General features: G+C 45.4%; 2 protein-coding genes across 7 annotated transcripts in view; one reads left to right on the top strand and one right to left on the bottom strand.

The window, feature by feature from the left end:
- RECQL5 (RecQ like helicase 5) overlaps positions 1 to 9,987 on the bottom strand; it is a 37,786-nt gene extending 27,799 nt beyond the window's left edge. For 2 of the 5 annotated variants that reach the window (XM_040081988.2, XM_040081985.2), the window contains exons 1-8: positions 9,820 to 9,987; positions 9,210 to 9,340; positions 7,935 to 8,056; positions 5,718 to 6,236; positions 5,072 to 5,177; positions 4,348 to 4,459; positions 2,012 to 2,174; positions 1,579 to 1,661 (exon numbers count right to left, since the gene is read on the bottom strand). In XM_040081988.2, coding sequence (XP_039937922.1) covers positions 1,579 to 1,661; positions 2,012 to 2,174; positions 4,348 to 4,459; positions 5,072 to 5,177; positions 5,718 to 6,236; positions 7,935 to 8,056; positions 9,210 to 9,330 — 1,226 coding nt within the window. In that variant the 5' untranslated portion in view covers positions 9,331 to 9,340; positions 9,820 to 9,987. Of the gene's footprint in view, positions 1 to 97; positions 312 to 1,578; positions 1,662 to 2,011; positions 2,175 to 4,347; positions 4,460 to 5,071; positions 5,178 to 5,717; positions 6,237 to 7,934; positions 8,057 to 9,209; positions 9,341 to 9,732; positions 9,799 to 9,819 lie in introns of those variants that run through there. The other 3 variants (XM_040081989.1, XM_040081986.2, XM_058422956.1) reach the window with 2 other exon arrangements.
- Positions 9,988 to 9,995: 8 nt separating this feature from the next.
- SAP30BP (SAP30 binding protein) overlaps positions 9,996 to 17,753 on the top strand; it is a 29,776-nt gene continuing 22,018 nt past the window's right edge. Inside the window, exons 1-3 of one of the 2 annotated variants that reach the window (XM_040081990.2) lie at positions 9,996 to 10,155; positions 10,315 to 10,424; positions 13,276 to 13,323. In XM_040081990.2, coding sequence (XP_039937924.1) covers positions 10,041 to 10,155; positions 10,315 to 10,424; positions 13,276 to 13,323 — 273 coding nt within the window. In that variant the 5' untranslated portion in view covers positions 9,996 to 10,040. The remainder of the gene's footprint in view (positions 10,156 to 10,314; positions 10,425 to 13,275; positions 13,324 to 17,753) is intronic. The other variant, XM_040081991.1, reaches the window with a different exon arrangement.

Below are 17,753 nucleotides of genomic sequence, written 5' to 3'. Positions count from 1 at the left end.
AGCTTTGTCTGAACCCACTCTCTAAAAGCAGTTTAGACCATTGTTCCCCTGTCACACTCGAGCCCAAATACACTATGCAAAAACTCGCTTGCCAGTACACAGTCTGTCTTTATTTGTTCTTATTTATAACCTTGCAAGGTCAGACTTTGAGGTTTGCCTTCACTGTTTGGATAGTGAGTAGAACTGTATTCATTCAGTATGTAAAAAATAAATGCAACGTGGCTTTGCTTTGCTTTCCACAGCACCTCAGTTTCCTGTAGAGTTATGAGCAGGGAAGCCAGGCAGGGGTGCTGCAATCCCATGATATACAGCTGGAAGAATGGATCAAGCTGAGTAAGGGAAGAAAAAGTCTGGGAGGGGTGATTTCAAATTAGGTCAGTGATTTCTAATTAGGTCAGTGATATTCCCTTACTCAGATTCTTACTTTGAGGGTGGTGAGATACTGGCAGAGGTTGCCCAGAGAAGTTATGGATGCCTCATCCCTTGGAAGGGATGGGTTGGATGGGGCTTGGAGTAACCTGGCCTAGGGGGAAGTGTCCCTTGGCAGGGATTGAACTAGGTAAACTTTAAGGTCTCTTCCAACCCAAACCATTCCATGATTATATAAAACCCAGCCACAACAGCCATCTGTGAGCTGGGAACACACCCTAGAAGGAGCAGAGCTCCTCAGACAAGTGGATCAAATTCTTAGAAGAAGCCTCCCAGCAGCTACCTCCCAACATCACCTTGACTTTGGGTAAAAAAGCGCCCCTTCAAGTGCCCCAGGGCTTGGTGTTGTGCCACACTTCAGTACGAGCAAGACTATCCCATAAACCCAGGATCTGTTTGCCAAACAAACGTTTGACAAGGAGAGAACACTCTCACCAAGGCACCAGAAAAGCAGCACGGGTTACATTCATGCTGAAAAAGCTGTCCTAGACCCACATGTGAAAAATGAAACAAAATGAAGAACTTGTAAGCATGACACACAATTCCATTTTCAGTTAGTGAACATACAGTGCTCTCTTCCTGGCAAAATTAGAGCTTTGATGTTTTAACCAGCATAGAACAGCAATTAGTACAATTACAGCATACAAGGCATGAACTAAACCTGAACAAGGCATGTTGTGGTTGCTAGTCTGCATTTAGATTGGGCACATCCATAATTTGAGCCTGTTTCTGAAACATTCTAAGCACCATCAGGTCCTTCTAAGGTCAGTGAGAATCACAGACACTTTGCAGAGTGGAGACACTGAGATTTAGAGAAACATTAAATCTAAATGCTTCCATCCCATATCTTTCTGTTTACCCCCTTAAGGAGAGGGGTGTTTTAATGAAGGAGAAGAGTCAAAACAAAAGCAAATGCAACTAAATCAACACATCATCGAAGATAGACTATTGTAAAATGCATCACCAGAGAAGTTAAACATCCCCCTGAGTTGGTCAGACTCCAAGACCAACATCTCAGTTAACTCAGAGGTGGGAGTGACGAGAGATTTCTCAGGGACACATGCAGGATCTCAGCCATAACAGTTTCTTGGAAGAACAGGGGATATTTTCCCCAGATTTAACAGTGGTGTTTGAAAGAAATGCACTCACCCCAGCTCCTCGCAGAAGTTCACAATGGCATCAAAAGCTGTCATCACAGCTTTGTCAGATTCTTTTAAGGTGCCTTTTTTTTCCTGAAAGTTGATGGGACAAAGAACTGTAGTCTTCAATTTAAATATACACAAATAGAGTAACTCTGGCAATGATCAAATCCAAGCCTTCTGAGCTACATGGCAAACAGCTACAAACACCTCCCTGTCTCAGGTCCAGCTTCTGCTCACCCATTCCTCTCAAACAGAGCTGGCTCTGGCAGCCTTTTCCTTCCCTGCTTCCCTTCCTTCTGTTGTCCCTTGAAATGGGGCTCCACACAGTTCCACACTCAGAAAACTTAATTTCATCTTTTCATATTCAGAGGTTACTGCAGGCAAACCAGACCAGAGCCAAGGTGTATCCAGGCAGGTGGGTGCTGTTCTGCAGCTCTCACCTGGATGTTAGAGAGCTCCTTCTTGATCAGGAAGCTGACTTGATCCCGGTCATTCCTGGAGTAATAGAGGCGGCAGCAGGATGGTTTTCCATCTCTCCCAGCTCTGCCAGACTCCTGGTAATATCCAGCCATTGACTTGGCAATATTCCAGTGGGCAACAAATCTGCATGTGGTAAAATAGGGAGCATGAGACTGCAGATTTCTCAGAGCACTGCACACACCAGTGTGGTGTCTGTTGACATCAACAACAGCAAAAAACCAGGGCAGCAAAACATAAAAGAGGATGGAGCACAGCAAGAGAATTTGCACACTGAAGTTTTAGTCCTGTTAACACACAAGACATGGAAAGCAACAGAGCTGTATGAAAACAAATGCACCTGGACAGCATGTGAGCAGGATGCCACTCCAAATGGATGGAAAAGAATGAGCACGTGAGTATCCCAAACATGCATACAACTGTGCAGCAATGAAGACTGAGAATAAAGACACTGAATTAAGGAGTTTGGGAGGTTTTACCATAAAATACAGCACTAATAAAAAAGTTGTATTTATTTTGTGGGACACAACTGCAGCATTACAAAACACATTTTTAAATACTTTACTTTAAAAAGACACGTAACCAAAATCTCCATGGGAAATTCAACCTCACCGTGCTTCTCAAATGAAGGCAACATTCCTAACCAGCAAATATGACTATAGAATCATTACTAAATTTTATGTAATCTCTGCAGGAAGGTTTTCAACACAGCACTGCAAGACTGCTTTAAACCTGCTTGTACCTGACTATTCAGCAATTCCACTTATACCTGTTTTGAGAATTGGACAGCACAGTAATGCTGCCAATGTTTTCAAATCTTCCTCAAAGCCAGCAAGACCCAAGGGCAGGTATGATGCATATGGGTGTAGCTAAAGATTAAATGAGAATAACAAGCAAATGTGTTTCTTCAAACACAAACAGACCAGGAACAGGCCAAGCAGGAAGCATCAGAGCCCTGCTGGTTTAAACCCCATCAGGAAGTTTGCTGAAGAAATTGATAAATTATTTTAAGCAGAACTGAATTAACAATGAAGAGAGAGGAGCAGATTCCATCAGAAAAAAAGTGTGACAGTACGTCTGTTTTCCCTTTTGTCCACTTCCAGAGTCACCTCCAGAAGTTGTCAGACCTGATCTTATTTGATAACATATGCATGAATACTCAGAAATCTACCAAAACAGAGCGAAGGCTAAGCAGTAGTGCCTCATTAACTAGCCTTGGGTATAATGTTCTTTAAGTTATTTTTTAAAAAATCCTGTAAAGAGTAATTCTAACTCCATTCATTGTAAACTAACCAGATTACAAGCATATTTCAGCTATATTTCACTTTCAGTCAGCCCTATGCATTTCAGTTACTCTTTGCCTTTTTTAATGGCCACTGGACAGGGCAGAGTGGCTTCAGCAGATCATTAATTCATGCCCTAGGAGACTCCTCACTTCTCCGTTTGGAAAGATGCATCAAGGAGTAAAATTGTCACTGCTATGGGATCCTGTTTCCTGGCAGCACAGTGACACAGGCAGAGGGATGGCACAGCTGTGAACTGATGGGATTGGCTCAGTGATATCCTGCCCTTCTCTCACAGTATTCAGAGCAACTTCTGTACGTGGATTTTAAGGATCAGGTCTGTTGTGGGTGTTGTCTGAGCTGTACCTGAATCATCCCTCTCGTAAGTGATCACAATAATAACTCAGCACAGCCATATAGCAGGGCAGGAATTCTAACACACAGCGCTTATGGGAACAGCAGTCTCAGAGGAGCAGGAATGGAAACCATGTGCAAAGTTCCTGTCCTTGGACTGGAGCTATATTTTTATATGGTTATTGCCATTTGTGAAGGGCTATTTTTTCTCCATTGCATTGCAAGAGATCTCCAAAAACAGCTGGCTCTGACTATTTTAATAGAGGGTGGATGAATTATTTTAGGTACAGATTTTCTTTCCACTGCTTTTAAACAACAGCTATTGCACTAAGAGGAGTGAAAGAGACAGCTGTGATTGCACTGAGGTGGATTTCTGAAACCCTGGAGGGTGTGGCAGAAAAGCATTCCTCCAATTTTCTTGATTTTGAGGATGACTGGCAAAGAGAAGCTCTGCTGCCTTGTGTTTAACGTTTTTACAAAGCCCTCCGAGGTTTGGTTTTGCTGTTTCTCAGAAAAAAATCTTCCAGCACTGGTTTTGTTGGTTTAAGCAAGTGTTTATCAGGCAGTGGAGTCAGGTGTATTAGGTAACAGAGCGGGAGACTTTTCCCTCCCCCTGCTCAGGTTTCAGTCTCTGATGGTGCACAATACCCAGCCTCACACACCTGACGTTTGCTTTGTCTACTCCCATTCCAAAACTGATGGTTGCAACAATGACAGGGATCTTCTCCTCCATCCATTCATTCTGGACAGAAGTCCTGTCAGCTGCCTTGAGCCCTGGGAAAGAAAAGAAAGTAAACAACACCACAAAAACACAAAACAAACAAACCCCAACCCCCACCCAAAAAAAAGAAAAAAAAGCACAGCCAGAAAAATCTCACAAACAAACAAAAAACCCCAACCAACCAAAAAAACCCAAACAACCCCAAAACCAACCAAACAAACCAAACAAAAACACAACCATGAAACCACAAACAAAAAAAAACCCCAAAAAAGCAAGAAGGAAAGAAACAAGAGGGTTTTCTTTCTCATCCATTCCCCCGTGGCAGGCCAATTCCCTCACTAAAACTGACTGATGTACACACGCCTCTCTTCCCAGTGTTTAAACAAGCAGAAGTCAGCAACATCTGTTTTTATTCCAAAGGAAAAGATCTAGCTCCCCACCTGGGATAAAAGCAGTTGTTATATTCAGGCCATGAAAGATCCTACAAAACCAACATTTCTGGAGGGAATGCCATTGCGGTGAAGGGCCTGCACTTACCTCACAGACCCGATGTGTGAGCATCACACAGAGTGCAGAGCATGCCTAGAAAGCTCTTTTCTAGGTAGCCCCAACCCAGGTGGCAGAGTTCAGTTCTCCCAGCTAGTGAGAGATGCAGACTCCAGTACCTGCATGGTAGGCCTTGGCTTTCAGCCCTCGGTAGCTCAGCTCAATGGCCAGCTGGTCACACACATCCCTCATCCTGCAGTACACAATGCCACAGCCGGAGTACACCTGGGAGCCAGGAGACAAAGGCCAGGACACTGCCTGAAGTCAAACAAAGCTGCAAACACAGCCCCTCATCCTCCTGGTAGACACAGGGCAAGAAGCATCTCACAAACACAGCCGGGTGCAGAGGTTATAGCCGAGATGCAGAGAGTTTTGAGAATTAGCGTTAGAGCAGGAAATTCAACACTTCAAATGCTTCTGCTCACCCTCACCACACTAGAAGAGCAGAACACAAACACACAGTGGTCACGGAGGATGTGACAAACCAAGTGGAAATGCTTGCTCTGTATTCCTAATCAATTTTTTAGACTAACCCCCTTCTGAGGACACCTCTGACAGGAACACAGCCTTTACATTCTACCTGCTTTGGAGGAACTAAAAAAAATATGTGTGCACTTTTAGAGGACTTAGAAAATACACACGAGCACTTTCCTTCCTGGGACCTCCTCCTTTCCTGCCACAGACCCCACTAAGCCCTAGAAGGTTAGGGACCATTAAGGAAGATTTTTTTCCAATTTACTTTTCTTCCCTAAAGGTAAAACCTACCCCAGTGGCGCCCTTCACTTCAAGTGCCTTCAGACAGAAATCCTTCAAGTTGGCGTACGGATCGGTCAGGAGCTCTTTGAACTGCACATCATAGAACAAGTTAGATCTGAAACAAGGAGTCTTAAAGGTGGAAAGCGGCTGCTTGAGCTTCAGCGCTGCCACCACGTCCTCCTGGACCTGCTTGGTGGCAGTGGCAGTCAGGGCAACGCAGGGGGTGTGGGGGATGCGGGCGCGCAGCGAGCCCAGGCGCAGGTAGTCGGGGCGGAAGTCGTGTCCCCACTGGGACACGCAGTGAGCTTCATCAATGACCAGGTAGGACAGGAGGTTTCTGGACACCAGGGAGTTCAGTGTTGGCTGGAAGGAAGAGGCAGCTGCCATCTCCGGGGTGATGTACAGGAGCTTTACTTGAGGCTTCTCACTTGCCAAGTCAGCCAGGATGGTTTTCTTCTCCTGGGCAGTCAGTTTGGAGTTCAGAGAGCAGGCTTTGATCTTCAAAGCCAGGAGGTGATCCACTTGATCCTAAAGTAAATACAAAACAGAAATGAAAATCAAATGGGAATAAAGAAAGTCACCAGCACCAAGAAAGATTACTACAGAGACTCAGGCCCCAGCTTCCACCTCCTGGATCAAATTCCAGGACAACACATAGATACAGTCCTGTTAATTACAACCTCAGTTCTAGATGTCTTTTTCTTCACCTGTGAGCTCCATCCAGCTCTTACATTCAACTGCATTTTTGTGCATCCATTCACTTTAAGACAGTCTTTTTGCTTCTAGGGAACACTAGCAGGGATCTGTGCAAAACAACTCATCACAGGCACTGTGACCTGAACATGCCGAGTATTTACACTATGGAGTTGTCACAGATGGAAAATGAACACTCCTACCCTGCAAGAACAGGGAGCAGTTCACGCCAAAATAACTGAAGGATGTCCTAACACAACTGAGACAGGACAAAGTACAAGGATCAAGCAAATCACCACTGCATGGATGAGAATTGTGTCATGAAAACCAAGCAGAAAACGTGGCATCAAATCCAGATGAACACTGGCCATACAAATTCATTTCCGGTCCCCTGCTCACTTGCATTTGACTAGCACCTGGCATTTCAGGAAATGAAGAGTCCTGAAAAACAGGTATCTCATTATTTTACTCAATATCTGGTTTCAGTCATTGATTTAATGTCTGTTTCTGTTTATGGTTCACAGTCACCCCTCAGCCTTCCCTACAATGAACTGCACAAGCTGAACTCTTGAAATTTGGCAACACTAAAATACATCATTATCATTTCAGGCACAGCAACCCCTTCTCAGGGCTTGGTGGGAAGATTCTGGATCTTTACTCCAGCTCTTTCCCCTAAGACTCATCGGGCCCATCTCAACCTATTTGTGACTCTCTTATCAATGCTGTATCTTAACCTCCATTTCACTAATGCTGCCCATGCTGGAGTTAAATCAGTAATCCTCACACTTGGAACAAATTCACTCTTTATAGTATCTTTCTGAGAAGTATCACCGAGCCTGCTATGATTCTTAACATGTATTACAGTGAGACTGTAAAGGAGTTAAAATAATCCCACAAATAACAAATCCCAAACCAGCAGCTTGCAGCACCAGATGTCGCTCAGTGCTAATGGTCTACACAAGTCTAGGCAATGCTACAGCTGCTTTTACAGGGAATTGTTGCTCCCAACACATGATGAAACAGTAGAAAAGGCAAACTAGAGGAAAAAAAGTCTCACGTATGAAAGTGCTCATGGAGCAGCTCTGCTAAACCAGCTTCTTCCCATCATAGATTGACTGCAACAAAAAGACATTTTGATGCCTTCAGAGGCAACTTCATAATTCCTGGAGTTATTACTTTATAGGTAAAGTGTAAGGGTTTTTTCTGGGGAAAGACGTGTCTTTTGGTGCATTTGAGTTACTCTGCTTTGATGCTTATGTCTAGAGAAAATGGAGAAGGGCCCAGTTATAAAAACCACATTATTATTAAAGGCAAAACCATCCTTTTAGAGAAATGCGAACTATCATACCAGAGATACTCTGCTGTCTTCACCTATCCCAGGGTAAGGAAAGCACACTGAGACATCAAGAGAATCCAGAGGCAGGTCAGCAGCAGAGATTCATGGGCAGAAAGACAAGAGGGCAGCTGCTGTGCCTCCAGAGTCTCCCAACCCATTCCCTGACTGCTACTCCCCAGCTAACAGGAGACAGTTACCTGAATCAATGCAATCAGAGGTGAAATGACAATGGTGATGCCCACTGCCAGAACTGCAGGAAGCTGGTAGCACAAGGATTTCCCTGCCCCTGTGGGCATGCACACAAAGACATCCTTCTCTCCTGCAAAAACAACAGAAGAAATCTCAAGGCCTCTGAGTGGTGTTGAGTTCCTGGGGCTCGGGCTGGAGGGGTGGGCAGACACAGCACATGTGTGCATGTACCAGGTGGTGTAGCAACAAAACACTCCAGTTTAGTTCTAAAAGCACAGCAATGCTTTGCATGCCAGCAGTGGTTTCCTCCAAAGAACCTCAGATTGCTTTGTAAACATTTAGAGGCAGCTGTACAAAAGTACCAGAAGATACACAGAAACCAAGATAAAGAGAAGTTATTCATGCTGAATCTCCTCCAGAAAAGCTGCTTTCACTCATTTTACAGACCTCCACTTACCACATTACCAGACCCATGACAGAACTTCACCACATCCTCTTAAAGTTTATCCCAGAAAGGCCCCTCACATGAAACAGGAGCTGGAAATCTCAACCACAGTGGTAATACCCTACAGTGAGTGACTGCTCCTGCACTAACCAGGATTCAGTTCAAGCCAGGAAGGTGCCAGTGACACCAGGTTAATAGGTTGCACACAGAATCCCACTTCTGACAGGTCTGTTGTCAACCGTGAATGGTGATAGATGGAAACTGAACTGGGCACTGTTCTGATTCACACTGAGAGAGCTGCTGGGGGAGCTGGCAGCTTGTTTGTGGGAGCTGCCTATTCACCCCCAGCTGGCTGTTGGGGCATGTGTCAACACCAGCACAGAAATGTTTCTGATAATGGCCCCATGATTCTGAGGATCTCAGCTATGCCAAGGAATCAAGTCCTCTACTGGTATTGTCTTTAACATAAGGACAGTTTTACTCTGAAAATGTTAACAGGTTTGATGTCATCTGACCGTGAACACGCTGGCAGGTTGAGGAGGCAACTAGAAAAGACACCAACAATTCCACACTTTCCCATTTCCCATTTCTGTGGATGATGCAAAAATGGTGTTACAAAACAAATGACAGGAGAAGATGCAGAGCTCGTGTGCAGCATGTGCTCCTGGGCCTGGGCCACCAAAACCATCTCAGAGCAGAGGAGGGTGTGGAGGGCTGGGCACTCACAGAGCAGGTGAGGTCTGCTCACAGCAGACACAACAGCAGCTCCTGCGGTATCACCCCCACACGGGGATGGACACCCAGCCGTGTTCCACACGTCTCCCACGCCGAGCCTCACCTCTCGCCACAGCCATGGTCGCACTTTCCTGCAGGGAAGTCTTGAAGGACTCGAACCCGAAGACCTTCTGCAGTGTTTTCTGGACCCTGCCCTCCAGGCCCGGGGGAGCCTTCCCGCTCATCCTAAGGATGCTGCGAACGGCACGGGAACCGGAGCTAGACACAGACGCTGCCACCCTCCTCTGCCCGAGGCCTGCCCCGACCCCTGCCACCTGCACCACCTCCTCCAGGGCTTCCCCGCCACAACCCTCCTTTCTTCGGGTCTCTCAGGGATGCTCATCCAGACCCCCTCACTGGAGAGGGCCACAACGTGTTAACTCTGGGTTAGCCCCCTCCCCACGGGGCACAGCAGAGAGAGCTCGTAGCGGGGGGGGGCTCAGTGCCCACCAAACCCCCCGCACCCCACATGGACGGGGGATGTGGGGGCAGGCGGCTCCTTCTCACCCACCCCCTTCCTTCCCAAGAGCCCGTGTCCTTGCACCCCCCGTGTCCCCTGTCCAACCCCCGCCTGTCCCGGCCCCCACCCTCCGCGCTCGCTCCAGACCCGGCAGGTGCTGTCGCGGCGCCACAAAATGACGTCAAAAGTTCAATTAAAGGGCCAGCCCGCGCACTTTTCATCCCCTCTCCTCCTCCGAGACGCTCCGCTCCGCCTCGCTGAGGGTTTTCCCCTCCGGCCGTAAGCTCCCCGAGCAGTTTCTCCCCTGGCTGTGAGGGCGGGATTCCCCCGGAGCGTCGTTGGCCCGCTGAGGGCGGAAGAAGGGCGGCGTTGCCATGGTGACAGCGCCGGCGCGTCATCCCCGCGCGCCGGAAGTGCGCCTGGCGGAGGCGGAAGATGGCGGCGGCGAAGCGCAGCGTTCTCTCCTCGCTGGCGGTTTATGCCGAAGACTCGGACCCGGAGTCGGACAGCGAGGCCGGCACGGCGGGGAGCGATGGGGGAGCGCCCACGGGTGAGGGCGGGCAGGGGGCCGGGACAGGCGGCGGGCTGGGTCGCCAGGGTTCCCCTGCGCTGCCCGCGCCGGCCTGGCGCTTTCCCCTATGTGAAGGGAAGGCCCCGCACGCTGCCACCCCGACTTTCCTCATCGTTTTCCTTTTCTCTTCCTCTTTAGGAGAGAAAGGAGGCCTGGTCTCAGTTGGGTACGGAGAAGATGACTTTACCCGGCTGGATGGGGACGAGGAAGGGTACGAAGAGGAGGACGATGAGAACAGCAGGCAGTCAGTAAGTACCTCCCTGCTCCGGGAGCTTGTCTTGACCCCTTGCACAGATTGTAGAGGCTTTTCTCTTTCAAATAAAAACCCCGTGATGGAACCCGGAATATCTGACTCTTGGTGTGGGTTTCAGCACTTTCCACCTACTCGTTTCCACTTTGTTTTCAAGTAGAAAGCATTTGCCCTGAAACCCATCAGCAGCTTGGCGCAGCTCGTGTTGCTCGTTACTGTGTTGGTGTCGTTGGGCTCTTTTATGGGAAAAAGGCTGTTACAGCTGCTCCAAATAAAAGCTATTCTTTAAACAGAATTGACATATAAGAACCTTGTTAGAGTACCACACCGTCAGCTGGTGGATTAAAAAGAATAAAATTCTGTCCTGTCTTAAATTATTCTTTTGTGTGTAGCTCAATCCACTCGCTGCATCAGGTCACCTTGATGTAACAGTGTCCTGTCTACATGTGGGTGGCTTTTGTCTGTCAGGTCCATGGCACACGTCTGATGTCACCTGAATTCTGAGATAACAGCAGTGTGGGGGGACAGGGCACGGAGCTCACAGTGTGTGAATGCAGGTGCATCACACAGAAGGATGTGTTGATCTGCCCTGGGTCTGAGGTAGTGAAATAATAAGTTTGGAGGGGAAAAGGGAAAGTTCTCATCTTCTTTCTTACCATTACTCTTTTTCTTACCACTGTCTTATCTTCTCCCTGTTCCAGTCCTTTCTTCTACAACATAGCCAAAAAACCAGGGGTACTCGTGTAACTTTTCCTCACTGAAATCTGCTTTGTGTGTTAAGTCAGTCTCTTAGGAGACACTGTTTTCTGCCATCTGTCTGCCCAAGTAGCAGCCAAGAAATTTCTCAGTCTCTTGTTTTTGCTTTAAGTTCTGTTCTGTTGCCCCTGGTGTCTCCCTTAGCAAAGCAGCGAAGCTTTTTTACTGCTTCAGTGATTCTTCTTTTTATATCCAGCTCTTCTAGACTCTGTTTCAGTGAGGTCTCTCTAGTTCAAAGGAAGCCCTGTGTGTGATCCAGGTGCTTGCCAAGGTCACCTGTGTTTAGTTAGCATTGTAAGGGGGTTGTAAATCAAGTGGCTTTGTTGCATACACAGCTTTTGGTGCAGCTGTCCATCATCAGCTGCTGTTCAGGAAATGACAATCAGTCAATCACTCTGGTGTCAGCCAGTGGATCTTGCACAGGTTTGTGGTTACAGTGCACGTTGCACAAGTTACTTCTTTTTTTTTTTTTAATTTTCCCATTAAATATAGTCTGAGCAGACTTGAAAACTTCCTTGGCATTGCTTGTGCTGGTAGCTCATGGGGGTTATGAGTTGTTTTGAGAAAGCAGGATGAGGTGGGCTCAGGCTATCCTGTGCTTTGCTCTGTACAACCCAGTGGGTGTTTTAACTACTGTTAACAGTGACTGAAAAGCCTCTGTCTTTATTCAAAGCCAGTTCTCAGTAATGCTGCTTTGCTAATGTTGTTACTCCCTGCTAGGTCAAAAGTTTTTGAGAGCTGTTTTAGTTATTGTCTGCGACATGGATAATTCAACTCACTATTGCTTTGATGAAAATCACTTTTACCTATATAATAAATAGAAGGGAGAGCAATCTCATTTGTGGTAAATACTAAGTTAGTTGGTTCTTTTCTAGTTACAAACTCACTGTAATTAACTTTTGACAGTCTGGACTGAATTACTGTCATATGTGCATCTTTCAGAAAGGGAAGCTGGAAGTGAAGGAGTTTTTGTCTCACATCTGTAAGAGAGGCATCTTAATTCAGTCAATTAAAACTTAATGACATTACTGTGTGGTCAGTCTCTAGCTTGCCTTGTCAGAACTGGCTCATGTGCCAATACTTTGAGGTGGGCAATTCTTTGTAAACTCTTCCTCTCAGTTGCACCTTTCATTTTGCTTTTTCTTTTGTTTCCCTTTTTGAAGTTGAAACACCAAGTTCATGTTTTGGGGCCGACATTGAAAATTGTGGGAAAGTTTGGAAGAAAAACCATTTTGCAGAGTTATGTGAGCATGAAAAACACTTTCTGCTCCTCAAACTTGTTTTAAGCCCAGAGTATGTGTTTATGTCTACAAACATGGGTACCTGAAGGATACCCAGTGAGGGGACAGCAGGTTGGCTGCCAGTGGGGACCAAACCAGAGCTTCCAGCTCACCTGGTGTGGATTTTCACACAATGCTGTGCTCAGTATTTTGAGTTCTCACAGGGCAGAAGTTCCCCCAGTTCTTTGGTTTATTTCTGGTTCATAAAATACATTTTTAAAAAATGGAGACTGTTACCTGAAATTTGTCAGTGTTCCCTTTTGTGGAGGTTCACAGCACCTGCGAGGAAGTTGTGTCTGCTGGATCCCTGGAACTTGGTGCTAGGCCAGACCCTGTCCAAGCCTGCATGTTTGGTTTGGTGCCAGGCCAGCTGTGTGTCCTGTGTATGTTGCTGATGCTTGGGACTCTCACAGGTCTTGCAAAGGCTGCTTTTTCTGTGGGTACTGTTGAACAGAGGCTCTTCAATCACCACCTGCCAACTGGAGGGGACAGAATTATCAAAGGACAAATGCTTTTTTTCTCCCCAGTTCTGCTGCTTCTTGTTGTCTAATTCTGAGTATTCCAGAGCTGCATGAGTTTTGTAGGGACAGCTGCTACTGAGTGATGCTTTTGCCTACAAAAACCCCAGAACTAAACAAACACTTCTTCCCCTGACTGTAGGATTTGTTTTCTGGTTGAGTGGGTGGGGCAAAACTACCCTCCATGGAAAGTGTTTTGGACTACTGCTGGGCTGCTGAATGCCCTTTGCTGTTAAGTTCAGTTACTTGCCAGGCCTGCTCTTTAAGCTTAATCCTGTAAATTCTTGTCTTGTAGGAAGATGACGATTCAGAGACTGAAAAACCTGAGGCTGGTGACCTAAAGGTATTTGAAAGTGTGGTCTGGTGGTGGTGGGGGAGCTCAGTACAAGAGGAGTAAGTCTTAACAGCATGGCTTGGTGTTCATTTGTGATCTGTAGTTAGTTCCACACCTTGTGTAGCTTTAACCTGTGTTTCTGACTTTAGTTCTGGCTTCTGCCAAAGGTGGTTAACAGATCACAGGCTGAGTCACAGTGAGGGTCAGCCTTCATGAATTTGGTCACGTTGTGCATTAGATGTGAAGTTTGCTGACAGCATCTCACCTGTTTTGCAGTGATGTGGGAGGGGCAGCATCCAGTACAGAATTCTGTATGACCGGTGTTAGTTGGAATAATTTCTTTATTTAGAGCAACTTAATGAATAAATTATCCTGTGCTCTTAGAAACCATGGAAGACCAAAATCAATTCAGTTCTCTCCAGCTCTGTTCTTCTGAATGAAGTAGTTTTGTAAAGGTCATAGATAAATTTTAAAAGTGAAATAAGATGCCCAGATAATAGCTATTATCATAAGTAGTTGAAATAATCTTTATCTTGGGATTTCACCTTGTTTCTGCTGAACAGCAGGTGTTCAACAGCACACAAGACATGGATCAGGCTAAAAGCTGGAGGACAAAAGACCAAATCCATTTGAAACTCTAGACAGCTGTGTTTAAATTTTTTACGTTAGGTTCAGTAGAAGCAGTCCTGTTTGTCGGGGTGCCAAGTGATGAACAATTGCAAGGGCATTTATTTTATCCAGCAGTTTAATGGTTTCACATTCACCAAAATTCTGTTTGCCAAATTTAGTGTTCCTCTTCAACTAAAAACCAAACTGTGTTAACCCATGAAAAGCAGCTTCCTAAAGGATGGAGACAGTCCTTAAACTCTGCTATGAAAACCAGAGGACTGTGCTGCAGAGCAAAATTCCGTAGAGAATTCGATTTACCACCGGGCTTTGATAGGCTAAGATGAAGGCAAATGGATGTGTTTAGCTATTTTATTCTATTTGAATTAGTTTTATAGCAGCACCTTCTTCTAGGTCCCACAGTATTCTTATATTATACACAGCTGGAAATCTTGGCAGCTGCACTGCAGCTGGTAAAATCTTAGTGTGTGAAATGGCTCCCAGGCACTTGGAAATGGAATGTATTGTCTCCTTTCCTTGTTGCAAGAAAGAAGTTGGGTTGTTGTTTTTTTTTTTTTGTTTTTTTTTTTTTTTTTTTTTTTTTTAAAGGAAGGAAAAAAGGAAAAGGGAGTATTTCACTTTTATTCTTTTTCTCCTTCTGCATTTTTGCCCTGGTAAACATGCTAGCAAGATATTTCTGTAAAAACTGCTGGATTCAAAAGTGTACTATGAAATAAAAATATGGGATTTCCTTAGAAGATAAATGTGGTGTAAATCAAGTTTTTGAAGTTGTGTAGTAAGGTCCTGTTGCATTTCTCTCTTCTCTGAAAGGGGGTTCTAGGACTTCAGGGCAGTGGAGAATAGATCTGGCAGTGAGAACAGAATTAGACTGTAGTTGCTCTTATCTGAGTAATCATATGTGACAGAAATCTCACCACTGAATTGTGTGGGTGCTGCTGTAATATGTCACTGACATTTCATGTTGGCTTGGTTAAAAAGCCTCTTGCTTTCAGTGAGTTTTGTGTGCTGCTGTCCAGGTGCATTTTGCACTTCTGAAGAAGAGCCACACGTGGCCACAGAGCGGCATTTCAGCTTTGGTGAGGAAGCAAAGAAATAATGAATGTATTAAAGATGAAAAGCATTTTGTATCTTGGTGGACTGTGCAATAGTAACTCTGCAAGAGCTGAAAATGTGAATTAAAGGAAATATATAAAAGAAAGGTAAAATGTAGTTCCTGCCATCCCAGTGTGCCATGAAGGATTTGAGAGGAGTAGGAGGGAGGCAAAGCTGAACTGAGTCTGAAACTCAGCTGTTTCAGACTTCCATGTTATCCTTAATAGATGTCTTCAAACACAGGTGAAAAAAGGAATTGTCTCCTTTGGCCTTTTGAGGTTTTTTTTGAATATTAAGTCGTAGCTGTGGAGCCAGCTGGCACTGGGCAAGGTGGAGCTGTGGAGGCAGCCCAGTGCCCTGCTGGGCTGTGGGGGCACTGGAGCAGCTGCACCAGCCATGCTGTTAAGAAATTCACTTGGGCTGGGGAGAGATGAAACATCCCTGTGCAAGTATTTGTACGTGGAGCAGTTGCAAATGTTTCCTATCCCTTTTTTCCACCAAGTGGCAGTGTTCTTCTCCATCCTCACTGTTTGGAGCTTGCAGTATCTGTGGCAGCTAAGAGGTGTTGCAGTTACTGTAAATCCAAAGTGCAGCAAAAAGTGAGGCCCTTGATTATAACTTGCTAACACTTTTGGGTAACTGAATTTTGTTTTGAACCTTCAGAGTGCTGTAGTTGTGCCTGCTCAGTTTCACTGAGACATCAGAGACCTGGAAATATGTTTAAATAGATTCCCCATGCTCTTTATGTATGGCTAGGGCTTTCGAAGGTCTGAATCTGACCATAGGCAGAAAGTAAATAATTTAAAATGAATGAATGAGGAAAAAGAAATGCAATTCATCAGTCAATTATAGTTATTTCAAGTGCTGAAGATATATATATATATATATATTTTCTGGTGTTTTGCCTCTTTGTACATATTGTGAACAAACTACCTAGAGTTTATACCTTGAATAATGGAGCCAGGTTGTGTGGAGCAGTTCCCTTGTTGCTGGTGCATCCTGTGATTTTGCCTTGTGCACTTGGATAGTGCCAGACACAAAACCTCCAGAAGGGTCAGCTGGTGTCAGTTATGGGTGGAGTCAGAGGAGACAGAAAGTGGGGAATGATGTAAAAATTCTGTGGTAAAGTGATGATGGGGAGAGTGGAATTTGGAGCCTGCCTCAAATAGCCCCACTGGGAAGATAGTTATATTTTTCTCTTGATTCCAGGGGATCTGCCTGTGTTGGTTTGGATGAAGGGGCTCCTCTCTGGCTGTTCAGCCCTAGTTCCTTACTGGAGGGGAAGCCAATACAAAGTGGGTTGGGACTGCAGCTTTCCTGTGAGGTTTTTTTTTGCCAAAGAGCAAGTCACAATAAGCTTTCCAAGTTCTAACACTGTGATGTCAAACTTCTGTTTTCTCTCTACTCTTGGCAAGATAGAGAAGCTTTTATACACCTGTTTGGAAGAAGAGGTGTGCCAGGAGCAGGAGAATATTTAAGCCTCATCAGTCACTTGGAAGCATTTTTTCAGAGCAGATTTCTGGCCCATGGAATTCATGTTAGTGAGAATTTGTGAGTTGTTGCTTGCAGCAAAAAGCAGAACTTTCTCTTTAAGCAACAGACTCAGATATAGTCAGTTGCATCCTGTAACTGCATTTTGAATTGCTTCTTCAGGCACTCATGGGAGACTGGAGATTCAAATCTGGGTAGAACTAGCTGCTTTTCCAGAAATCAAATCTGGATGGATGTGCCCAGGCTCTGGAACAGGACAGGTTTGTGAATGGTCGCAGTCGCTTTTACCTGAGCAGTCACCAATTGTAAACAAGCATCTGCCTTAAAAGCACCTTAGAAACAAAACCTTCTGCTTTGAAGGGAAAAGAAGTAGGCAACAAAATGTGCAGTTTAACAGTGATGTTAAAACAGTGAGATCCACAGCCTGGATGAGTTCTTTGTGCCCTTTCCTCAGCTGATAGAGCCGTGGGTACAAACTGAGGGAGGTTTGGGGTTGGGTGTGAGGTGTGGCATTGTGCTGGTTTGAAGGGACAGGGTTGCAGAGGGTGCAGGTTGCTGGGGCTCTGACCAGCAGCTGGCTCTGGTTACAGCCTTGATGCAATAACAAGATAGAAGCTTTCAGAGCTCAGTAAATGGACCAACCCTGCTGGAAAATGAAAAATGAACCTTAAAATATTGACCTTGTGCTCCAAGCTTCACCTGAGGGGTTCTGTGCTTCATGTTGGAGGGCTGGATGAATAAAAGGTTTCAAGTGTTGATCAAGTACAGAGCCCAGCCCTGCAGTTTGGGTCCTGGACCTTTCCCAGAGGGAAATCATTAACTCTTGAGCCTTGATTGTTGTGTCAGGACCAGCCAGTGCAGGAAAGCTAGAGAAATCTGCCACTCCCTTGGCAGGTGAATGCCTGACACATGGTAGCAGTTTTTCAGAACAGGTGGCTACTTTGATGTTTTTCTTTCCTGGTTTTGTTTTAAGGGTCCCCTCTGTATCCTCCAGATGTTATATGAGAGGCAGCCAAACTGGGATCTAGCAGAAGGCTGTCACATTTTACGAGGAATACCATGCCTCTGAGTATATCTAAGTACCTCCTCTTGATAATCATCAGCTCTTTATTATGTTTAGCTTTTATTGATCCAGCATACCTATAAAGTAATTCTACTGTGTTATGGTGTGTAGGTGTGTACTAATACTTAGAGGCTTTTGACTGCAGTGGGTTTTTTAATCTGCCTTA

The sequence above is a fragment of the Hirundo rustica genome, chromosome 18, assembly GCF_015227805.2.
Source record: "Hirundo rustica isolate bHirRus1 chromosome 18, bHirRus1.pri.v3, whole genome shotgun sequence".
In the NCBI taxonomy this organism is placed as follows: Eukaryota; Metazoa; Chordata; class Aves; order Passeriformes; family Hirundinidae; genus Hirundo; species Hirundo rustica.
This window is presented reverse-complemented; position numbering and strand designations above follow the sequence as displayed.